This window comes from Emydura macquarii, unplaced genomic scaffold (assembly GCF_026122565.2).
Source record: "Emydura macquarii macquarii isolate MOO-44397 ecotype Brisbane River unplaced genomic scaffold, CSIRO-AGI_Emac_v2 contig_1876, whole genome shotgun sequence".
Taxonomy (NCBI): Eukaryota; Metazoa; Chordata; order Testudines; family Chelidae; genus Emydura; species Emydura macquarii.
In genome coordinates, this window is record NW_027132013.1 from 5,141,408 (window position 1) to 5,163,760 (window position 22,353).

At 39.9% G+C, this 22,353-nt stretch overlaps 1 protein-coding gene across 2 annotated transcripts in view; it reads right to left on the reverse strand.

Annotated features, from left to right (window-relative positions):
* Positions 1-15,183, reverse strand: part of ABTB2 (ankyrin repeat and BTB domain containing 2) — a 195,512-nt gene extending 180,329 nt beyond the window's left edge. For both annotated transcript variants that reach the window (XM_067557543.1, XM_067557544.1), the window contains exon 1: positions 13,779-15,183. In XM_067557543.1, coding sequence (XP_067413644.1) covers positions 13,779-14,646 — 868 coding nt within the window. In that variant the 5' untranslated portion in view covers positions 14,647-15,183. The remainder of the gene's footprint in view (positions 1-13,778) is intronic.
* Between the last annotated feature and the right edge of the window lie 7,170 nt (positions 15,184-22,353).

Sequence of the window (22,353 nt, forward strand, 5' to 3'; positions counted from 1 at the left end):
GCATTTTACAACCATGAATAAATCAACTCTTACTTCTTTCCCTGGGAGTTGGTGTTATTATATCATCACTGTATAGATGGGGAAACTGAGGCAAGGAGAGACGAAGTGACCTGCTAAAGGTCAAAATATAAGTCTATGGCAGAGCAAAGAACAGACCCAAAACTCAATCATTTTAGAAGGACCAGAACAGAGATGGACAACTTCTGCCCAGGCATTCAAGTTTGACTGTGGATTTTCTGATGTGCACTTGTGCTCATCCCAAACACTTTGCATTTAGCCACCTGGGAAAGCTTGACTATATTCACAACTATCAGCATAATCTGATCTAATTAAACCCTAAACTGATTGTATGAATTGACAGATTTTACAGTTTGTAACTATGTCAGAAGAGATCTTCCTGTACAGAATATAAGAAAGTGGAATCTAAGCCCATCTACCTAATAAAAAAAATCACAAAAGAAATTGTAAGTAGGAAAGTAACTGAACTAAATCATGTAACTCAGTAAATCAGTTACAATTCCTTGAGCAGTAAGATCACAATTTTAAAGGGCTGAAAGAAGATCATATTTCAAATACAAGCAAACAGTCAGGCATGTAGGCTTTCATAAATGGGTATTTTACAATTAAAAACTCCATTTTAAAAGGGATGATCCTTAGTTTCCACTGCTACAAACATTCATAATTACAGTATATCCTACATTCATTATAAATCACTTTTTTATACTTATTCTAAATTTAGTACTGAGGAAACTAAAGTCTGCAGCCAGGTATAGGACAGGCAAGCACTCCACCCACATAAGCTGTACAAACATACCCCAGACCTGCTCTGCAACATAGCTTCTATTCCAGTCTTGGGCCTCTTATGATCAGAGGTTGCCAATTGTACCTAACCACATGGAAGTTTTGCGACATGAACAAGTGTTCACTAGCTACGAGAATAAGATCATTAACTCCGTTTTTACTTATGACCTAAGTTAAGATCCGAATTCAGACCTCTAGAGGTGAAAGGCACAGACAGACACATTAACTTGGTGTATCAATAAGCATCCTTAAGACTCACCCTCTTATAACAACCTCTCTTCTTCTTTTCCCTCTTACAAAGCCTTAACGGCCAACAAAAACAAACTTTCCCTTGGATGTAACCACACAACTTTATATTTTTCACACTGCTTGTCTCCATCATGTGTTTTAAGAAGGGTGTAGCACGTTTTATGATGTTTTTAGCTCTTGTGCTATAAATATCAGAAGTCTGGTAAGACATTTTACAATCCTGACTTTTAAAGTAAGGAAACATGAAGTCACTGCTGAACGGGTCTTAACCACTGCCTCAAGGCCTGCTTAGATTTAGAGCCAGATGTCAAATTTTAAGACACTGAGATGTTCAAAACAACATTCAGATTCATCCTATTAAACAAAAGAACAGCAAAAATGCTTTGCTCTTTTTTTTTCTCTCCACTAGAATCCTGCATAGTACAATGTTAACAATTCATGGGATATGTCTTCACTGCAGTAATAGCCCAATCTATACGCCAGGTGTGGCTGTAACATCCCCTTCCATATGAATAGAAAAACTTGTAAACCAAGACTTGTGGGTGTTTTGGATCAGGCTAGCAAGCAGACCTGAGGCTATAGGCTTGAGCTTGGGTTACTTTTTAGCCCAAGCTGGCAAACCACCTACTTTTCAGTGAGAATGAAGGCTAATCAAATCTGGTGCTGTTAGTCCTTCAATCATATCCCACATTTCCACCTGGGCTGTATTTTCTTTTCTACTCCTTTCTTCTTCCGCACTGCATTATAATTTCATGTTTTCCTGCTCCATTTCTGCTGCACTTACATTAATTTGAATACAGATGCATCCAAGAAATATTCCTCCTGTGCTGCCAGTTTGCCAGAAGTTGACCCCAGCCTTCTAGTAAAGCTGTGGTGTGATGTGAGTAAGACTCATAATTTGAGGAGATGTACCTGTAACAACATTTTTATGTTTAATGGACAGAAGAGAAACAAAGAACCAGGGAAGCCAGTCGAGTCAGGACAGTTTGCAGACTGAATTCCTTAATGACATTCTTATTAAAAGTTCTTGCTGCCAAATGCAGTTTGCTTTTGTCTTTGGAACAGTCTGCATTAATACTGAGTAACCCTACTTGGAAGCTATTTGCATAAAGTATTGGTCTCATATCACTGCAACAGACAACAGCTCCCTGCTAGGTTAGAGACAGAGAGCTCACTGCCAATGAATTCATAGAGCAGCCCAGTTGAATGCACTGTTAAGAACCATGGAATATCCCACCAAAAGTCCATCCCAGCACACTGACTAGTACTGTTCCATTATGGACACAGATATACAGATTTGGCATGGTTAGTGCTTTGCAGTGAAAACATTCCACCCATGCTAAGATAGCCCAGGCTAGGCTCAGCTAACCCAGCCCTTTCTAGGCAAGCTCAGGCTAACTTTGCAGTGAAGACATATCCATGTTTATTTCTTACAACAGGAGGAATATTCAGATCAGAGTTTCTCCTAATGGCCAAGGCACGGCTACAAGTCCAGACTCCCAAGTTTTATTCCCTGATCAGCACTGATTTATTGTGTGATCTCCTCTGTGCCTCATCTTACCCATCTGTGAAAAACAATTGTATATTACTTATCTGCCACAAATGGATGATGTGAGACTCGGGGCTGGTCTACACTAGGAACTTACATTGGCATAGGTATGACTCTCAAAAGGTGTGAAAAATCCACACTCCTGAGAGACATAGATATGCTGACCTAATCCCTTGATAGGTCAACAGAAAAATTCTTCCATTGACCCAACTACCGCTTCTTTGGGAGGTCGATTACCTACACCGACAGGAGAACTCCACCTGTGGATGTAGGTAGTGTCTACACTAACGCACTAGTGGTTTTAGTCTAGAAATACCCTTAAGGTTTGCAAGAAGCAGCAACATCTTCAGATCTAAGACACTGCAGGTGAAAAGTATTTATGTCAGATTTGCAAAGTTGTTCAGGAGAACAATAGGAGCTGCTGGGTGATGAGCAATTTTGAAGTATCAAATACAGTAAGATTTTTCAAGTCATTTTCTGTACTTTTTTCCTTTTAAGTTCTATCTGCACAGTCAGACAAACCCTGACTCCTTACTGAAACTAAACTCCCATTGATTTCAGTGGGAATTTAGCCTGAGTGAGGACTAAGTAACATCTAAGCAAGGACCGCAGGATTTAGCCCAATATGTATTATTGGTCTCATTTCTCCATTTTCTTTCTCCTACACCACTTATGATGAACTTACTTTAAAGGAGCAATGATAACTAGCATTAGGCCCAACATTTAAATTTTGAGTCAAATGTCCAAAAGTGCCAAAGTCACTTAGGAAACTAAGTTCTATTTTTAAAAGAGATGCAAATGATTTTGAAAATGTTACCTTTTATTTACAAGAGGGGGGAAAGAGATCTTACAAAACTTAGTATGAATGTAAATATTTTCAGTATCATTTTGTTACATTTCAAATAAACCCAGGGCTTTTTTATGTATTGAAACTTTCCCCCTGCTGTGTAATGTACCTAAGTACTGCAACATTCTACCAGTACAGGAGAACCATAAAATGAAACTGACTATTAAACAAAATTGAAGTAGATTAATCTATTTTCATTGCCCAAACCAATGCATAAACTAATTTAATTTTTTTTAAATGTTCACTCAATTATTTAAGGTGATATTAATACACCTTACTCATATGAATTCCATGTTGAAAGCATGTGTTCCACAAAGAAAAGGCAATCTATTCTAGTTTCACATAGCTTTGTAAAATATGCTTGGGTAGAAATTAATTCTGAAATGTCACAAAACTGATGTGGATTAGGGCTGCTCTGTATATACATTCTTTTTTTACCCTGCCACACCCGCAGGCGCATAAGGCCATCCACCAATTTCCACCATTTATTTCAGTCTTGTGTTGGTGTGTTCAGGTTTCTGAAGGTCATGTTGATGGACTTGGCTTTTTTCTCCATTGTTCTACATAATGTTCGTCTAGGTCATCCTCTTTTTCTCTTTCTAGGTGGTGTCCAGACTACTACTTGCCCTAAAAGTTGTGCTAGTCCTATCTTTAAAGGGTGTCCTAACTATGTCCATTGTCTTCTTCTTACCATATTTAATACTTCAGAGTGGTTTGCTCTATTTAAAATTTCTGATGTTGCAAGAAACTCCCTCCAATGGACTCTGAAGATCTTCCACAGTCATTTATTTTGGAATGATTTGATCTTCTTATCAATTTCTCTTGTGCATTTCCATGACTATGCTCCACAAAAGGAGGACAGACATGATGCCCATGTTAAAAATTCACATTTTTGTGACAATGCCAATCATGGTGTGTTTCCAAATCTTTTCAAGTTTATGAAAGTTGTTTAATATTCACTGATTGCGATCTAGCATGGTGTCACCATCATTGCACATCTCTTCCCCTACATAGATTGTTTACTTCTTCTCATGTTTCTTCATCCACTCTAGTGGTTGCTTTTGGAACATAGGTAGCCATACATTTTGTCTTCCTCTTGTTGATGAACAAACGAAATTTGTGTTAATGTATTTGCCAAAAGTTGGGTCTTTTCAACACATCACTTAATGGAAGAAGTAAGCAGGACAATGTCAGCAGCAAAAATGAGGTAATCCAATTGTGCTTTATCATTTGTCCATACATTTCCTTGGTTACCTTCTGCAGTTATTTTCATCATGACAGAGTCAACGACCAGTGCAAACAATTCTGGGGACATAGTATAGCCTTGCCTTACTCCAGTTGTCACTGCAAATCATTGGCTTATGTTGTCACCATCTCTGACTGCACATTTGGCATTATCATATAGATCATAAATTATTCTAATTTTTTTCTGGTATTCTGTAGTATGCCATAATTTTCAAAACACAGTTACTCTACGCTGTCAAAAGCCTTCTGGAAATCTATACAAATTTATCACAAGAGGCACTTTCCAGTCCAAACTCTGTTTTATAATATGTCTGAGAACAACAATATAGTCTGCACATGATCTCAATGATCTAAAATCTGCTTGTTCCTCTCTCAGTTGAAGGTCTATTTTTTTCTTGATATGTTTCAGGATGATGTTGCACATGATTTTCCCAGGCTGAGAGAGTAATGTGATTCCTCTCCAGTTACTGCAAGTGGTAAGGTCATTCTTCTTCAACAATTTTACTACAAGGCTCTCTTCCACTGGGTTGGGTTTTTTCTTCATTCCGTTTTCTATCCAAAAAACAAGCAAAGTCTGGAGAGTTGTTTCATCACTTGCTTTGAGCATCTCTCCAGTAATGTTATCCTCTCCAGCTGCTTTCCCATTTTTAAGTTTACTAATGTCTTTTCTAACTTCTTCCATTGTAATATCTCCTAAATCAATATCAAGCTCTAGTGGTCGGTCTTTATCATGTATTTCTAGTAGTTTGCTTGGGCTTGGTCTATTTAAAACAGTCTGAAAATGTTCTGCCCAGCTTTTCCTTTGTTATTCTCTGTACTAAGAGTCTTTCCATTTGCATCTTTAATAGGGCCTCCAGTACTGCTAAAGTTTCCTGTTAGCTGTTTGATTGTCTTATACTAGTTGATAAGGTCACCTCTTTGACTAACCTTTTGAGATTTTCTATCAATATATGCTCTATCTCTTCTAGCACTCTTTTTTGCCTCTCTGTCTTGAGCTCTGTATTCTTCTTGCCTCTTACTTGTCTCTCCCCCTGTCTTAGCATTCATTCATTTACAGCATAAATACGATATCCATGCACTGGGTAAGTGCTAATCTTCCCTGTAATTATAACTACAAAAAAGAGTTGGTAATTGAAAAAAAATTGAATAATACAATAAAACACATTCTTTTGTGTTGACATCCAAGAGAGCAGATAGATATTTCAGAGTGTCACACTGGTATGATGCTTTGTGCACTAGAATGATAGGTAATAGGGGCTCCTACATTTAGGGTAAAGCTTGTGATAAGACAGATGCATGAATCAAGCTAATTAGTATCTCATTTATTCCAAATGTAGTTTTGGAAGAATAACAGTCCATACCTTTCTAGGTTTTAGAAAATTTGAACTAACCATGTTAGAGAGGTTTTAATCTTAATTAAAATACTCCAATTTCAGAAATATATGCATCAGAATAGATCACACATTTCATGACTAAGAATTCAAACACTTAATATGAAATGAGCCACTTGGTTTTATTTTAACAAACACGCAAAACATGCAGCAGCACCATCCATTGCTCAGGTGCTTTTTACAAACACTGGGCCAGAAGATATATTTACCTTGTTAACCTGAACATACAAAAACCGTGTCATGTTTGCACCTCAGTATTTCACACCTACAACACAATTAGCTGGATGTAATCTAATGAAATCCCCATCCCACTCTGAACAGTATAAAGATAGTTCAGATTTATGCATTTACTGGGACTTTATTGGTAATTTAACAAACAACAAAACTTTATCCTAAGCTTGACTATACCTAGGGTTTTCCTTGCAGGGCCTCCTGTGTCACAGTTTCTAGTTCCCTTTGTATCAGATGGATACTCCAAACCCTCTTACATCCAAGCTGCTGATAACAAAAATTAATCTATCTGCATGTGTCACTAGTAATTACTCTGATAGGTTTACAAAGTTCCAGCACCTAATTTTAGGATGACCAAATACAGAAGCCCAGCTACTCTGTTACTATGAATTTTATTGTTCAGCTTAATCTCTAGTGTAACTCCAATGACCTCAAGGATGAATTTGGCCCAGAATTGTCATACTGTCAGTTTCATGGAATAAAATGAAAATCAATCACTATGGGCCACATTTTCAGCTGGGCCTCTACCCGAACTCCACTTGTATGTATGCAAAACTGTGAGCATGTGCAAACATGCAGGTGTAAACATGCGGATGCACACTTTAAAAATACTAACATATATGTGCATGAAAGTTAGTGTTAGCATTTGCAGTCCTAGAACATTGTCCCAGTGGGTTTTGTGGATACAGATTCTAACATATGAGTATACAGATATTAGAATTGTTCACAGGTATGCAAGTGTTGCACATGCACAGCTGACGGCTAGGGTCTAAAAATGTACCCTTCTGTGTGAAATTCACCCATAATCATGTGGTTGTGAAAGGTCCCAGTGCACTGGAATTATCAAAGTGCTGCTGTGTGGTATGTGGGCATGGGAATCTGCATCCTGCAGGTGGTGGGCTGCCCAAGAAACCATCAAAGAGTTAGGGCAGGACAGAATAGAGATGAGGTACAGCCACTGGATACACATGACCAAAACTGCAGTACAGATTTAGTTCAGGAATAGCAGCCCCTAGTGCAGCAAAGAGGTTAAATAGTGGAAAAAGTTCTATTTTAAAATTGATTCACAGCCCACCAATGGTGACAACTAGAAAAGTAGAGTAGCAGTAACAGTCCTAATGTTTTTCCACCCTACTTATCTTATTGATCATGTTTGCAGCTATTATCTCTCAAATATACACTTTCTGATAACATACAGCTTTTCTGAGCAGTAGTGAAGATAATTGGCTTATTAAAATTAATGAGACACTATGAACACTTCAATTTATTTGGTTCAGATAACTAGAAAGTAGTTTGAACAAACAGCGCACATTAGAAGGGTTTTCTTTATTCAATGCCTGGGCAATACAAATGGATCTAGGTAGGGGTTAGAATCATGACTATGTATTGAAGTACAAAACCGACCTTAAATATTTGATATTAAACTCAACAAAACAACTTTAACTAACGTGAATGTTGATACACCTCTATAAGAGTCAGGAAATTCAAATCAAGGCTGTTAGGCCATTCTTAATTTATATGTGTGCAGAGAGGAAATATAAAGCAAAATGGAGCAAGTTATTGACAGAGTATGGAGGTTTTAGTTTCCAGATGTTTGCTGCTTTTGTGCCTCAGCACTTGATATCATATAATATCACTTAATATCATGGCAGACCAAATTCATCCCTGGTGTAACTCCATTAATTACATTAGTGATCAGTTTGGCCAAGTCTTTCTAAGATATCTTGTAAGAAAAGGTCATGGTTGGGTTTTGTTTTTTTTTTTTTAAACCAGAGGAACCTGTATAGCTTGTTCTGGAAATGTAATCCCTTTGTTGCTAACATATTGGCACTTCAAAGGGTATATCTATACTGACAGTGTTTTGGGGATCGATGCAGCAGGATCAATTGAGCGTGCTGTGTAGATGTGCTCTCCGGTCAAACCACCTCCACTTACCCAAAAGGAGTAAGGCTATGGTGACTGGAGGGCGTCTCCTGTCCCACGCAGTGCAGTAAAGATGCTGCAGTATGTTGACGTAAGTACGTCTACAGGAGATACGCAAGATACATTGCATAGCTTGCGTATCTCCCGTCGACTGCTGCTGCCAGTGTAGACTAGGCCAAAGCAAAGTTCCTATGTAGAGCATCACTTGAGCTGCCCCATCTGCCTGGTGTCTTTGGGAACGCTCAAGCTGTTAATTAATGACCCTTTTGCTTTTGGAATCTTCAGTAACTGCAGCATTATCAATGCTCAATGACATCTATGGAATGTTAGGACACTGCAGGTGCATTCTACCTGGATGTTCCAGGCACGTTCAGCAGTATTCAGGTGGCTAAGTACAGTTCAGTAAGTGCTGTGCTTAACAGACAGAGTGATAAAGCTAAAAGCATTTCTAGAATTCTTACAGCTCAGCATAATGAATAATAAATTAGTCAATTCACCTACAACATAGGAGTTCAAACACAGCAGCATGAAAACTGCCATACTGGATCAGATCCATAATCCTTCTTGTCAAGTAAACTATCACCAAGAGCGGCCAGTACCATCTGCTTCAGAAGAAGGTACAAGAAACCCTTCAGTATGGTATCATTTGTCCCCAGGGAAAGTTTCCTCCTCTAGTTAGTTTATATTCTACATCAGTTTATATTCCTTCCAAAACTCTCGTTTTGGTTTGGACTGATTTTAACAAGGAAATTTTAGAGTAGAAAAATCCCTTCATTAAAAAAGTTTATGAAATTAGTGTTGGCATATAGGTGGTATTTTCACACTAAAAAAGCATCAACTAAGTATATCTGTTTTGGTCAAGGTAAATTAGCCAAAGTAGATTAAAAAGGAATGGACTATGGAATTTCAGATCAAAAGACCCCAGAAACACATCTAAAGCTTGGTGGGGTGGTGAGATTTTTGTTTATTTTTTAATACTGTACTGGTGTAAGTTCAAAATGGCCAAACCATTACATACTCTGACACTCAATTCTGGTTAAAACTATGAAAAGAAAAAAGCTTACCAAACTGCATGACAGAACACATTGGAACATCAAATTATAATCCAGATGTCTTTACCATAAAGTTAGACATCCCTGAAAATAGGCATTCACTGTGTAAATAATGACCCTATACAGATACCTGCAATCTACTGATCCCAGAAAGAATGAGTTAGTTGGTCAATATGATGTATGTGAACTCCTTCAAGCCCAAATTCAAATCCCACTCATCCCCTTCATCTTTCTGAGATAGATAAAGCAAGTCTGACGCAGTATAGATTTTTTTGAGTTTCTCTGGATTTACAGTAGTGTAACTCCATAAAAGCCAGAACAGGTCCTTAATATGTACAGGTGTGTTGAAGACAACTTAAATGGAGGTCCTTTCTGCTATGCATGCACCATTAACAGTCCCATCACACTTTCTGTAAAGATCAAGCGTTTGCGCCTATGTCCCAGGCTAACATTTCTGGGAAACAGCTGAAAATCTCATCCCGCTAAAAGCCTGGTTTACAATTTTAGCACATGATCCTGAAATTCTTGCACATTAGTTTCATTAAGAAGTTTCAGTATGCAAGGACCGCAGAACCAGATCACAGCAAATTATGTATCAGCCACTCTAAATTGAACAAAAAAAGTTCTATATACTGAAGATTGATGGCTTTATCCAGTCTTCAAAACCAACACATACTACTTTTTGATCTTCTATTATCTTGATAGCATTCTGAGATTTTTTTTACAATTTAATTAATTTAATCTTCTATATCTGTGCTTTAGCCTCTCTTTAATCTCTTTATACTTAATTTAGTTTGGTCTCTGAAGATGCCCAATGGCAATAATAAAATGCAGACATCTCTACTGATGAGCCATACAGGCATCTGTACTGATCATCTGTATTGATAGAGCAATGGGCAACAACTCAATTAGCACTTATTAGCTCCCTCCACATGTGTCCTTAATGGGAATCAATGCTTACAAGGAGTAATTCCTTTTGTATACCAACTCTTGTTGGCAAAGGTTTTCAGACTGCTGAACATAAAGGGCCAAGTTTTTCTCTCAGTACTAGTGTAAACGTGAAATAAAATTGAATTCAGTGGCATTGCTCCACATTTCTACTAATATAACCAACAGCAGACTTTGGCTTAGTGGCTAAGCTTCTTATACAGAAATGAAGTGCAGTGACTCAATCCATAGCCTACTGTTGCAGGATCTACTGTACTATTTTACCTATTTAATATCTGTAGCCAAATCTACGATCAAGGGTTTCCAGCTCATTTTTAAAAAAAATCTGTATGGGGCATAACGTGACTTTTTTATTAGGAAATCTGACAAATACTCTATTTGTTTCTAGTTGTATACATATAATACCATTTTACAAGTATTTTGCATTCAGACAAATACTGCTCAGAGAAAGAGTAGCTGTATGATTAAATAAACAATTTACAAACCTTGATGTGATACAAAAATCCACTCAAAGATGTTTACACATCTCTAAAAACACTCAAAAGTATTTACAAAATTTAGAAACCCTCCACCCTACACAGAAGATGTTAGTGGAAATATGTTCTCCCTAGCCAATAATACAAAGTTGACAGATTTTTTTATTCATTCTATGGAAAGTACAGACTGGATCATACTTATTGTCTTTAGTCAGATTTTTAGATATACGAGGAATGTAGAGCCAAGATACAATGTCTAGTCAAGTTACAGGGAATTAGAGATGTACTTACTTGTTCTCAAACTCCAAAGAGGCATTGAAAAATATCCTGACATAAGCATGGAAGCCGTCTATCAGATTGTAAGGCCAAAAGGGACCATTATGATAATCTAGTGTGATCTCCTGCATAACACAAACCATAGATTTCATCCAGAGACTGGAATATTTGACTGAGATTGAATGCCCTGCAATTTAACCACTAAAAACTTGTTATCTCCAACATGTAACTCAGTAATACAAAATAGAACAAAGCATGGTAAACATTCAACAAGCATGATATTTCTAAGTACTCCATTAAAATGTTTTTGGTACCATAAGGAAGCAAAGAACAGTGAAGCAAATACTTCTTTTCCTTAAACTGGAGTAAATCCCAAGTATTTCCACTGACTTCAATACAGTTACTCCAGATTTAACCCAATGTAATGGAGAAAAGAATTTGAATTAGCTATGATGAGATGATGATCATCATCCAGTATATAACCTTTTAATATATGCAGAAGAGAACATTCTTTTAAACACATTCCTCTCTTACTCTAGCGAGTGAATATGTTATCTTTGACTTGCAATTGCAAAAATGGACATTAGAAAAGTCACGGAGTCTTATATTTCAGGTTAGATAAATGGTCACATGAAATTAAATTAAACGCACCCGAAGGCACCCTATACTCTGCAGGTATAACAAAAATAAATGTATTTATTGAAAAAAAAAAAAATGTTCAGCAAGACAGAAACAACAAAAGAGGCAAAAGAAATCAGCCTTTTCCCTGGCCAGTCAACGATTAGTATTGTATTGCATGAGCATTATCAGCTGAACACTTGGTGTTTTGAATATTTATAACTGTTTCCTGGCATAGCTGTTTATGTTTCCATATAACACCAGCCTCCATTCATTTATTGTTGTTATTCCAAAAGGAGATTTCTGTTCATCCAAAGAGACTTTATAAATCAGCAACACTGTGGATTAACAATCTCTCTCAATCATCTCTTTATCTCAAACACAGAAATTGTGTGGCAAAAACTGAACAAAGAACATGGAGATCTACAGGACAAGCCTTTCAAGTAGAACCACATGAAATATTTTACTCCAGATGAATAGGGAGAAGAGGATCCTCCTGTCCTTTCACATAGATCCTCAACTACAAGTGCTCCCATGGCCTGCATGAGATTATCTATTATTGTTTTGCTGGCAGCCAAAATATAATAGGCATTTTCCCAGCACACAGGAAGATACAGTCCTGACACTAAAGATCTTAAGTTTAAAAAGGTGAATTAATTGGTACATTTCACTTGACATCATTTGCACTTATGGATTCCACCAGTGCCAAAGAAACATTCCAAAAAGTCACCCTGTTTACAGACAATTCTGCGTATATAGCATATTTGCTGTATTTCTCTCCCACACATTGGAAAACTCCTGCCCATATCTGAAAGAGACACGTGTTGGGCAGAAGGCATGGAGTGATGTTGCTTCATGCATATGGTGGCTGTGCTGAACAGACTGGATCAAGCCTGGGTAAGGTGAGGAAGGGAGAAAATGCACTGCTGAGCACAGTTTATTGCCCAGAAAAATTAGGCCTTCTTCCTAGTGAGACACTGCTTTGTTATTAATGCAAGGGGCAATGGTGAGGCAGTGAGGGGCTGTTTCAGTTCTTTTCATTAATACACCTGCACAGTACAGAGCAGGATTTAGTCCTTTGTTTTTTGCATGATGTTTCACCTCTAACATTCACATGAGAACAGGATCTTTATTTCTTAAGAGTAGATCTGCTCCTTTTGCTTGTCCCTCAATCTGAGATTATTGATGTCCAGTTGTTTATGACTTCAGATGAGGACTAAGCAACCTGAACAGATGAACACTTTAACTAGACAGCCTTTCTTCATGGGCTAAATGCTTCTCTAATTTTTACATGGGATATCAATTGCTCTTTAACATCCAGAGTGACACAGTTCAAAGACAAATATTGCAAGTTTCCCCAAAGAACTGTCAAAATTTATTTTAAACCATGTATCTTTTAGTATCATAGGAAAATGCCAGCATTCTTCTACAGTCTGCTTAAAAACCTCTCTCCTAACCAGATTACAGGGGTAAATATCTTAATATTATGTTATTGAGATTAATCAAAAACTATCCTTTAATCCTCAGCTTGATGAGTTGAGTGCAAATTGGTATAGTTTACACATACATACCATGCTGTATAATGTTTACACCAACAGAACCTAAATAATTGTTGTTTTCTGCTCAGAAGTTGTACAGTTACTTTTGGAAATCCAATCTCAAAGTTGTTTTCTTTCTATAGGCTGTATTTGGGAAACAGCATACTTAAGATCACAAAGTCTGCCCCACAAAAACTCTCAATATCATCCATTACATGATACTGGCAGCCTCTTCTTCAGAGAAAAGTATGAGGGTTTTGGGTTTTTTTAAATCAAAATAAAGTTCAAGTTTGTTAATTCAACTTTCCCTTATCAACACTTGGAGGTACACACACAAATGCTAAGTTGCTCAGAGTGCAGCTGGTAGGAAGTTAATTGCAGTCTCACATGCCTTTATTTTTGCTAACTCTGGGCCTGGTTTCTCATTGCTGTTACACCTCCTGTAGTAATTTACACCTGTGCATAGTGATTGCAATATACTACCTTTCTGATTCAATAGTGTTTTGCATCTACTTTATACAAGTGCAAATTACTACACAAGGTGCAAAGCAGCTGAAAAATCAGGCCTGTGTCTATCACAGTAATAACTGCATCCCAACAATTTTTATGTAACAAATGCATAGCTTGGACCTACCATTAGCATTTTTCCCACAGATGAGATGCTGGTAAGGCTGCAGTACTCCCCAAAGTTCAGCATCGTTGTTGATGACCATCTCAAGGATTTCAGAGGAGATCTCTCCCCCTCCTCCTCCATCTGGGCTCTGACTCGCTAGAACCCTGGCCTTGATCTCTTCCACAAGATTCTCCATACAAGATGTCAAAGAGATAGCTGCATACTCATGGATCCTTACTGAGATCCTAGTATCTACCATCCACCTGAAAAACCTCCCTACTGAGAAGGTGAGGCCACATCGAGCTGACTTGCCTTTCCTCAGTCCATCTCCTGCACTCATGCTGTACAGTGAAAGAGCCTTGACAGTAGCCAGGACACAGCTTTCTGACAAGGACCAGCTCTGGATGAGCTTGATGGCACTTTGGACCTCAAACCTAGTGCATTTGGAATGCATCACACTCAGACGTTGGGCTTCCCTGGAGATCCTGATCAGGGCTCTCCTAAGTAGCTGAGACAGTTTCCTGACAGCTTCCTGAGAAAAGTTTCTGTTATTTTCTTCCCCCTTCCCTTTTCTGAGTATTTTCCCAATATCTTCATCAGTCCAAGGGAATTCCTCTAGATCTGGCAGTTTAGGACACTTGGAAAAGATGTCTGCAACTTCAGGGTCTTCTGGCAGAACAGTGTTCACTGTATCCCAGCTGTTATTCCTACTGTTCATGGAGCCTGAATAGTACCACCAGTTGCCTCTGTGTTGTGATGATGTGAAGGCTTGTGAGTTGGACTTACAAGAAGAGAGACTAAGGGATCTGCAGGAATCCCCAGCCCCATAACCAGAGTCCAAGGTTAAATCCTCCAGGGTCTTCAGAGTAGAACTGTATATCCCAGCCATAGGAAAGATCTGTGATCCAGCCCCTTATAGGCACAGAAAGCTGAAGATTCAACTAGATCCCTGCTGCTTTCAATGGATCAGGGAAGCTGGCACCATAAAGAGAAGCTGCGGGTAACTTATAACATTGTGGAGAAGAGGCAAGTTCACACTTTAGCTTCAGAGAATCCTTCAGGCTCTTCTGGGTGCCAGCTGTCTCCATTCCACGGCCAGGCTGAGATCATTCATTTTCCGTCTAGAGCAAAGATGGAAAGTACGGAGGATGGGGGAGCGTCAGTATCAAACAGTCCCCAACGTCTCCTCCTCGGGCAGGTCACTTCACAGCTTCAAGACAATGCCATCCCCCCTTCTCCGGCGAACGGGGTGGTTCTGAAGGCAGCAAAGTACTGAGCAAGGAGAGGGCAGATCCAGGAGGCAAGCACAGAGAATCCTTTCCCCAAACAGATATCCAGAGCAAAGCTCCAGCCCATCAAGGGAGCGAGGCAGAGGGAGAGACCCAGGGCAGCCTGGGGGGAGCTGCAGGCTCTGCTCAAGCAAAGCAAACCGGTGCTCACTGCTCCGGACAGTCGCAGAAGCTTTGAGCAAACTCCTCTGTTGGGCACCCGGTGTGCAGACGGCATGCAAATGACCTGCGGGGAAAGACACCAATCAGCGGCTCCGGAGGGGGCTGAGGCCGCCAGTGAAATCAGAGCGGGGCGGCCCGTATGTAAATAGGACACAGGAAGAGGGTCCGCGGGGAGGAGAGCGCGGGGCAGGAGGAGGAGGGGCGAGAGAACGGGGGGGAGCAGAACACAGGAAGGGACGGGACGGGACAGCAGCGTCGGATTTGCAAACTCAGGGGTGCGTGGATCCGCCGCACACAGTAACTGCCCCTCTGTCGGATAACAGACCGACTTCGCTTCACCGCCCAGGGGCTCTCGTCTCTGCTTGCTCTGCTCTGTGAAGTGGGTTACTCTGCATGCACAAACGGGCGGCGGCGAGAGGCTGGTGCAGAGAGCGAGCCGGGTGTGGGAGGCTGGGCTGGAGTGGGTGTAGGACAACGTGACCACCTCTGGGCAACGAAAGTGCCTCTTTCCCGGCCCCTCCTCTCCCCGCCCTCACGCCACCCCGAGTGCTCTCTGCTCTGCCTGCCGGAGACCCGTCAGAAACAGGCTTGGGTTTCACTCTGATTTGCAGTGGAGATGTCTTTTCCCTCCGCCGCTCGACCATGAACACTGTCCAAAGTAAAGAGCCCAACTTCTAAGCGAAAGACCAAACACGTGTCTCTAGATGCAATGATTGGCTGGACTCTCATTTCATTCAGACGCATAGTTTACACATAGAACTGTAAGGACAGGCGGTTCCCATACCTGTCCCCACTCCCCCTCCTCTGCTGGCTTCATAAAATGAATGGGTGGATTGTCTGTGTGTACCATGCCGGCTCCTGCAAGAGGGCTCTGTGCAAGTTAACACAGTTCTGACCTTGAACTGGGAGCTGGATATGAAATAGCGATGTCTGGTTCATTTTCTCCCTCCAAAGTAATGGTCTTATTTTCCTCTGTAGTTTTTATTAGTATATTATTTAGTATTGTTGCAATTATTATTTACTTGATGCAACAGCGCCGCCTTTCGGTAAGAAAGTCATCATCTTTATTTGAAAGCGTTCAGGGCTTTAATTTTTAAAAAGTACTATCCGGTTGAAAAGAATGTATCAACAAACAAACAAATCAAACGTCTTTGCCTCTGCCAAAGAGTTCTTACATTCTTAAAACGGAAAGACGTATACATCTATTTTACTTTTTCATTTGCTTTTCATTGTATATACTGGCTTTTTTTTGCAAAAAGTAAACAAACCAAAACCATCATACCAACCAAAAACTACAATAGGTGCTTATCTTTTAGACTGTAAAAAACTTTAAAGAAAAACATCTCTCTTTGTGTATTGTGCAGCACTGATGACATTAGCACTAGACAACAGAGATCAGTTTACTTTAGTCAATGAAAATAGGCTAGTCTGTTTTACATTTGTAGATAATCAGTTTCTGGTCATTAGTCCTTATGCACTAGCAAGAGCTGCAATGAGTTGTTTATGTTTATGTATTATTGTTTATTTGTTTTTAAAGTGCTGTTTCTAATTCACTTTCCTTTAGTTTTATGGAAACATTTCTGTTGGTCTTACTCTCTCAAATACACAACTCTTTACTTCAGATCTGTAAATTTCACAAGACCTCTGTGACCACCTCTTTCTCTCCAGATTTATAGTCGGTATTCAAAACTTCCTGCCACCGGTTTTAATTTTCAGTTACTTTAGTTATTAGCTTAATCAAATATCCCTGTGTTTTGCTGCTGGATAATCAGTCCAAACAAACCAGCAGTTCCACATATCTTCAGTAGATGACACCCTTTATCATTCTTTGGATATCACATGTAGTTCAGGAGGAGTTATTTAAATTAAGGGCCAGGGTTGGCACAAGAACTAATGGATATAAACTGGCCATCAACAAGTTTAGGCTTAAAATTAGATGAAGGTTTCTAACCATCAGAGTATTGACATTCTGAAACAGCCTCCCACTGGGAACAGCAGAGGACAAAAACCTAGTTGGTTTCAAGAGTGAACTGAGTAAGTTCATGGAGGGGATTGTAAGATGAGACTGCCTAAAATGGCACTTGGCCCATCTGTGACTGCTAGTAGCAAATATCCCCAATGGCCAGAAATTGGACACTAGATAGGAAGGGGTCTGAGTAAATTCTTTCCCAGTTGTCTGGCTGGTGGGTTTCGCTGACATGCTCAGGGTCTAACTGATTGCTATATTTGGGATCGGGAAGGAATTTTACCCCAGGTCAGATTGGCAGAGACTCTGGGTTTGTTTGGTTTTTTTGCCTTCCTCTGCAGCATGGGACACAGGTCACTTGTTGGTTTGAATTCAAGTAAATGGTGAATCCTCTGTAAACTAGAAGTCTTTAAATCATTATTTGATGACTTCAGTAATTCAACCAGAAGTTATGGGTCTATTACAGGAGTGGGTGGGTGAGGTTCTGTGGCCTGTGCTGTGCAGGAGGTAAGACTAGGTGATCATGATGGTCCCTGCTCCCCTTAAAGTCTATTTCTAGTGTTCAGTAGCAACTTTCCTTTCTTCATATTTCAGCACACTTTTTTTATCCACTGATGCCAAGCAATTTATAGACTATAGGTATCACATTACTTGTTCTATCAAAAACTTATTGCGTAACCTTTGGCAAGTCACGTAGGCAACACTTTCAGAAATGGCCAATGAATTTGGGTGCCTTCTTTTTTGGGTATGCTACATGAGACGTTTGTTTGTGCTTTAGTTTACCTGTCTCAGTAGAAGGGGTATTCCAATTCCTACCTCACGTGGGTGTTGCAATTTTTAATACATGATGATAAAGTGACTTTAAAAGACAGTAGAAACATGCCCAGAGACCTGCAAAGTGTTATTTAAAAGCCTATGATTTATCTGGCTATGTCTCATACCCATGAATTAAAGAAGTAAGTGATAAACTGGGAGTAAAACGTATGTTTTTAAGCCAAACACATTACTGCTATTTATAAGTTGCCCAAACTGTTCATTCAATGTTCATGATTGCCTTCCTTATTACTGGGAGTTTTGCAGCAGTGAAACCCCAAGCTAGGGTCTTATATATAATTTGGAAAGCAATAAATCTAATTTAATACTTTTTTGGAGCACCACAGTATCTAGTACCTTCCTACCAAAGGCAGCATTTGCTGAACCTATACATCAAGCTGGTAGTGGCTGGTGAACATGTGAGTATAGGACCAAGTCAATGCTTTGCAGATTTTTTCATAGGATGCAATAGATTTCTTGGTCGAAGAAGTGGATAATCCCCACTCTTTGATGGGCTTACATCTTGTATTTCTTTTTAATACAATACTTCAGGAGGAATTGGGGTGCTCAGCACCAATGAAAGTCAGGCCACTTTAATTAGGGGGCCTCAGTGTGGACGTAGGTGCATTACTTTAGGCACTCACCCCTGAAAATATTGGCCCCAATATCTTATATCACATTTTTCTCCCCCACAGGGATCAGTGGCTTATACCTGTACCTGTAAATAGTGCTCTTTATAGGTAGACTTCAACCAACTGAAGAGCAGAGAGTTCATTACAATCTGACTTCTCAATAGTTGATACTTGAAAAAGAATTGACCCCTCATATGTAGTAAAATTCTTTTTTGATATGAATCACATATCATCATCATTCCTAGGCCCTATGTCTAACCTACCTACATGATTTTTTTGTGCTAACTAGTGTTCATAATTTCTCCCTGTTTATATATCATGAGAACTATCTTATCATCTTGGGAAGAAGAGCCAACGCTTGTTGTCTATCTTCTTGTCACAAACACCCGTCAGGAATGGTCTAGTTATTGCTTGGTTCTGCCTTCAGTGCAGGGGACTGGACTAGATTACCAACTGAGGTCCCTTCCAGTCCTACACTTTTATGATTCTATGTCCTGTGTCATAGAAGAGAACATGATACACAAGATATGGCAAAAGGCTAAAGTGGTAGCTTTACCAAACTAGGTAAAGACCATTCTTCAACAGCCAGCTGTCACCCAATATCACTCCTGAGTTGTAGCTACGAACTCCTGGAGTGGATGTTCATACAAAGAATTACACCTATGACAGGACAACTTTTGAGTAATGATCAGGCAGGTTTCCAACCAAATCAAAGGATGTGTGACCAAGTGCTAGCACTTACTATGTATATTGAGAATGCATTTCAAGAGAAGAAAAAAACTGGAGCAGCCTTTTTTTTTTTTTTTTTTTTTTTTTTTAACCTTACAGCAGCTTGTGGTACCATCTGGAACACTGATCTGCTGTACAAGATGTCAAGAGTTTTTCTTAGATGGGTTGCCATGGCAATTGAGCTGATGCTCCAAGGTAGATGCTTCCAGGTGGCTCTGGACCACAAAACCAGCACTTAGAGTTCCAGAGGAACAGACTCCCACTAGGCTCTGTGCTAGCACCAACTTTATTTAATGTATTCACCAGTGACCTACCAAAACACCATCTCCAGGCAGTTCATGAATGCCAAGGATATTTGTTTGGCCTCAAAGTATTGTGACTTCCAAAACACTGAATAGGACCTGAACAGTGATGTGGCTGCCATAAGTGACTATTGCAAGAAATGGAGACTGAAACCAAGTACATCAAAGATGGTGTCAACATGCTTCCACTTATATCATGCTTAGAGCCAACTTGAGCTTAAAATCTTGGGGAATGGTCAGCAGTTACTACATGATCCAAAACCAATCTATTTCAAGGTCACCCTAGATCGTGTATACACATACATCTCACTAAAGTAGCTCAAAAGATCAAGAGCAGAAAGTGTCTTTTGAACAAACTGGTAAGGTTTACCTGGGGAGCTGATGCACAAACACTATGTAGTTCAGAGCTCTCTCTTTGTTACTCATTTGATTAATACTATGCCCTAGTTTGGTTAAACTCTCCCTGCAGTAGAGTAGTAGACACACAGCTTAATTATACCATGAGAGTTATACCATGAGGCACATTGAAGCCAACAAAACTTATGGTTATCAGTCCTAGCCAGTATTCCGCCACCTGACATCCAGTGTCAGAATGCAGACAAACAGATCACCAAGAACAGCAACCAGCACCCTTGACTGTTCAGGAATATATGGCATGCACCTCACCACCAATTGTGTAGCAGAAATCCTATCTGGATAGGTGCTGTGCAGTATCCCTCCAGCTGATAATGTTATCAACTCACTGCGGTGGACAGAACAGGAAAGATGTTTTGCCACTACCAGGAACCCCTACATCATCACCAGGTGGGATGAATGGCTATCTGGCTTTGGGCTCCCACTCTGCCACAGGAGCCAGTTTAACAGGTTCAGGTGTGGAGTGGTTTGCTGTGCTGAGACTGATCATGCCTGGGGCATCCAGAACAGCTCAGTACACATAGGTGGGGCTAGGGAGGATGCTGCACACATATTGGGCTCCATGTTGGGCTCCCTGGAGGTCTTCCTAGGCTGACCATTGCTGACTCACAGGCCATTCACTGGCTCAAGTCCATTGAATTTTTTCCAACCCCCAAACCTTGTCTTGCTTATCTTGGCTGCATGCAATCACTGTATATATAATATGGAATTATAGTGTGCTTGTTGATGCCTTAGACAATCAATAAACATGTTTAATAAAACTGAGTATCACCCTTCCCTTCAGGCAACTTTCTGTTCATTTTACTCTGTTAATCTTAATACCCAACCTTGCATTTGCACTACATATTGTACATGGTAATTTCAGCAGTATAGTTTCACTATCTAGTTTTAATGCTTCAATTGTCATTTTATAGGCCAAAACAGGTTCACTCTGGTACTCTGAAAACCTTCCAGTGCACTATATACAAATTTCTTGTCCTTTCCTTTAAGATTATACACAACATAGACCCTTTCTTGCTTATCTGCTCATGTATTTTTATCTTATCTCCTACTCTCTTCACTCATCTGCTGACACCAACCTCCATCACCCATTCATCCATTTCTCACACAAGTGCCTTTGTGATTTTTTCCATGCTGTCCCTTGTGTATTGAATGCTGTTCCTGAATTAGCCAGGAAAGCTATTTCCCTGTCTTCTTCAACATACTTCTCCAGCCCTACTTCTGCTCTGATGATTGCCATAAATTGCCACCTGATAATGGTGGGATAGTTGGCCAGTGAGAACTTCTTATATTATTCATGTCTTATTAAAATAATTTGAAAATCCTACCTTGCTGTGCAGACAGATGGCTGATCACTTTTCTGCCTATTTTCCTGCTCTTCCTCCCCTGTTCCTTCCTACTCTTTGTTATACACACTGTGACGCTGGCTAGATGGGGGACATCAATATATCAGAATCATAATAATTCATGTGAGATATGCCATGTCAGGTACCGTTAGAAAGGCTATAATGTGCTAAGTAAGATGATAATGTTTATGTTCATGTGTTATGTGTGTAATGGAAGTTATGAATATGTTTGTCTCTGTATTTCATATTGTACTGTGTTTCTGGGCGACTCCCCAGACAGGATGGCTGCAGCACTAACCTGCTTAATGGCCCATTAAAGAAATTCACAGGTACAATTGGCCCAGGGGGAGAAGCCAGGGATATACCTGATGAATCACCAGGACTTATTCATGTGACCCTGGACTCCATCTTATTCCTGTACATTTCCACAAGCAGCATGGCAAAGGCCAAAGGACATAAAAGGCAGCTGCCCCACATCCATTTTGTCTTCGGTCTTCAGTCTACCTCTGGATCATAGAATCATAGATTGCTTTCTGTGATGAGGTGACTGGCTCTGTGGATGTAGGGAAGGCGGTGGATGTGATATACCTTGACTTTAGCAAAGCTTTTGATACTGTCTCTCACAGTATTCTTATCAGCAAGTTAAAGAAGTATGGGTTGGATGAATGGACTATAAAATGGATAGAGAACTGTCTAGAGCATAGGGCTCAACGAGTAGTGATCAATGGCTCCATGTCTAGCTGGCAACCGGTCACAAGCGGAGTTCCCCAGGGGTCGGTCCTGGGGCCAGTTTTGTTCAACATCTTCATTAATGATCTGGAGGATGGGGTAGATTGCACCCTCAGCAAGTTTGCGAATGACACTAAGCTAGGAGGAGGGGTAGATACCCTGGAAGGTAGGGATGGGATACAGAAGGACCTAAACAAACTGGAGGATTGGGCCA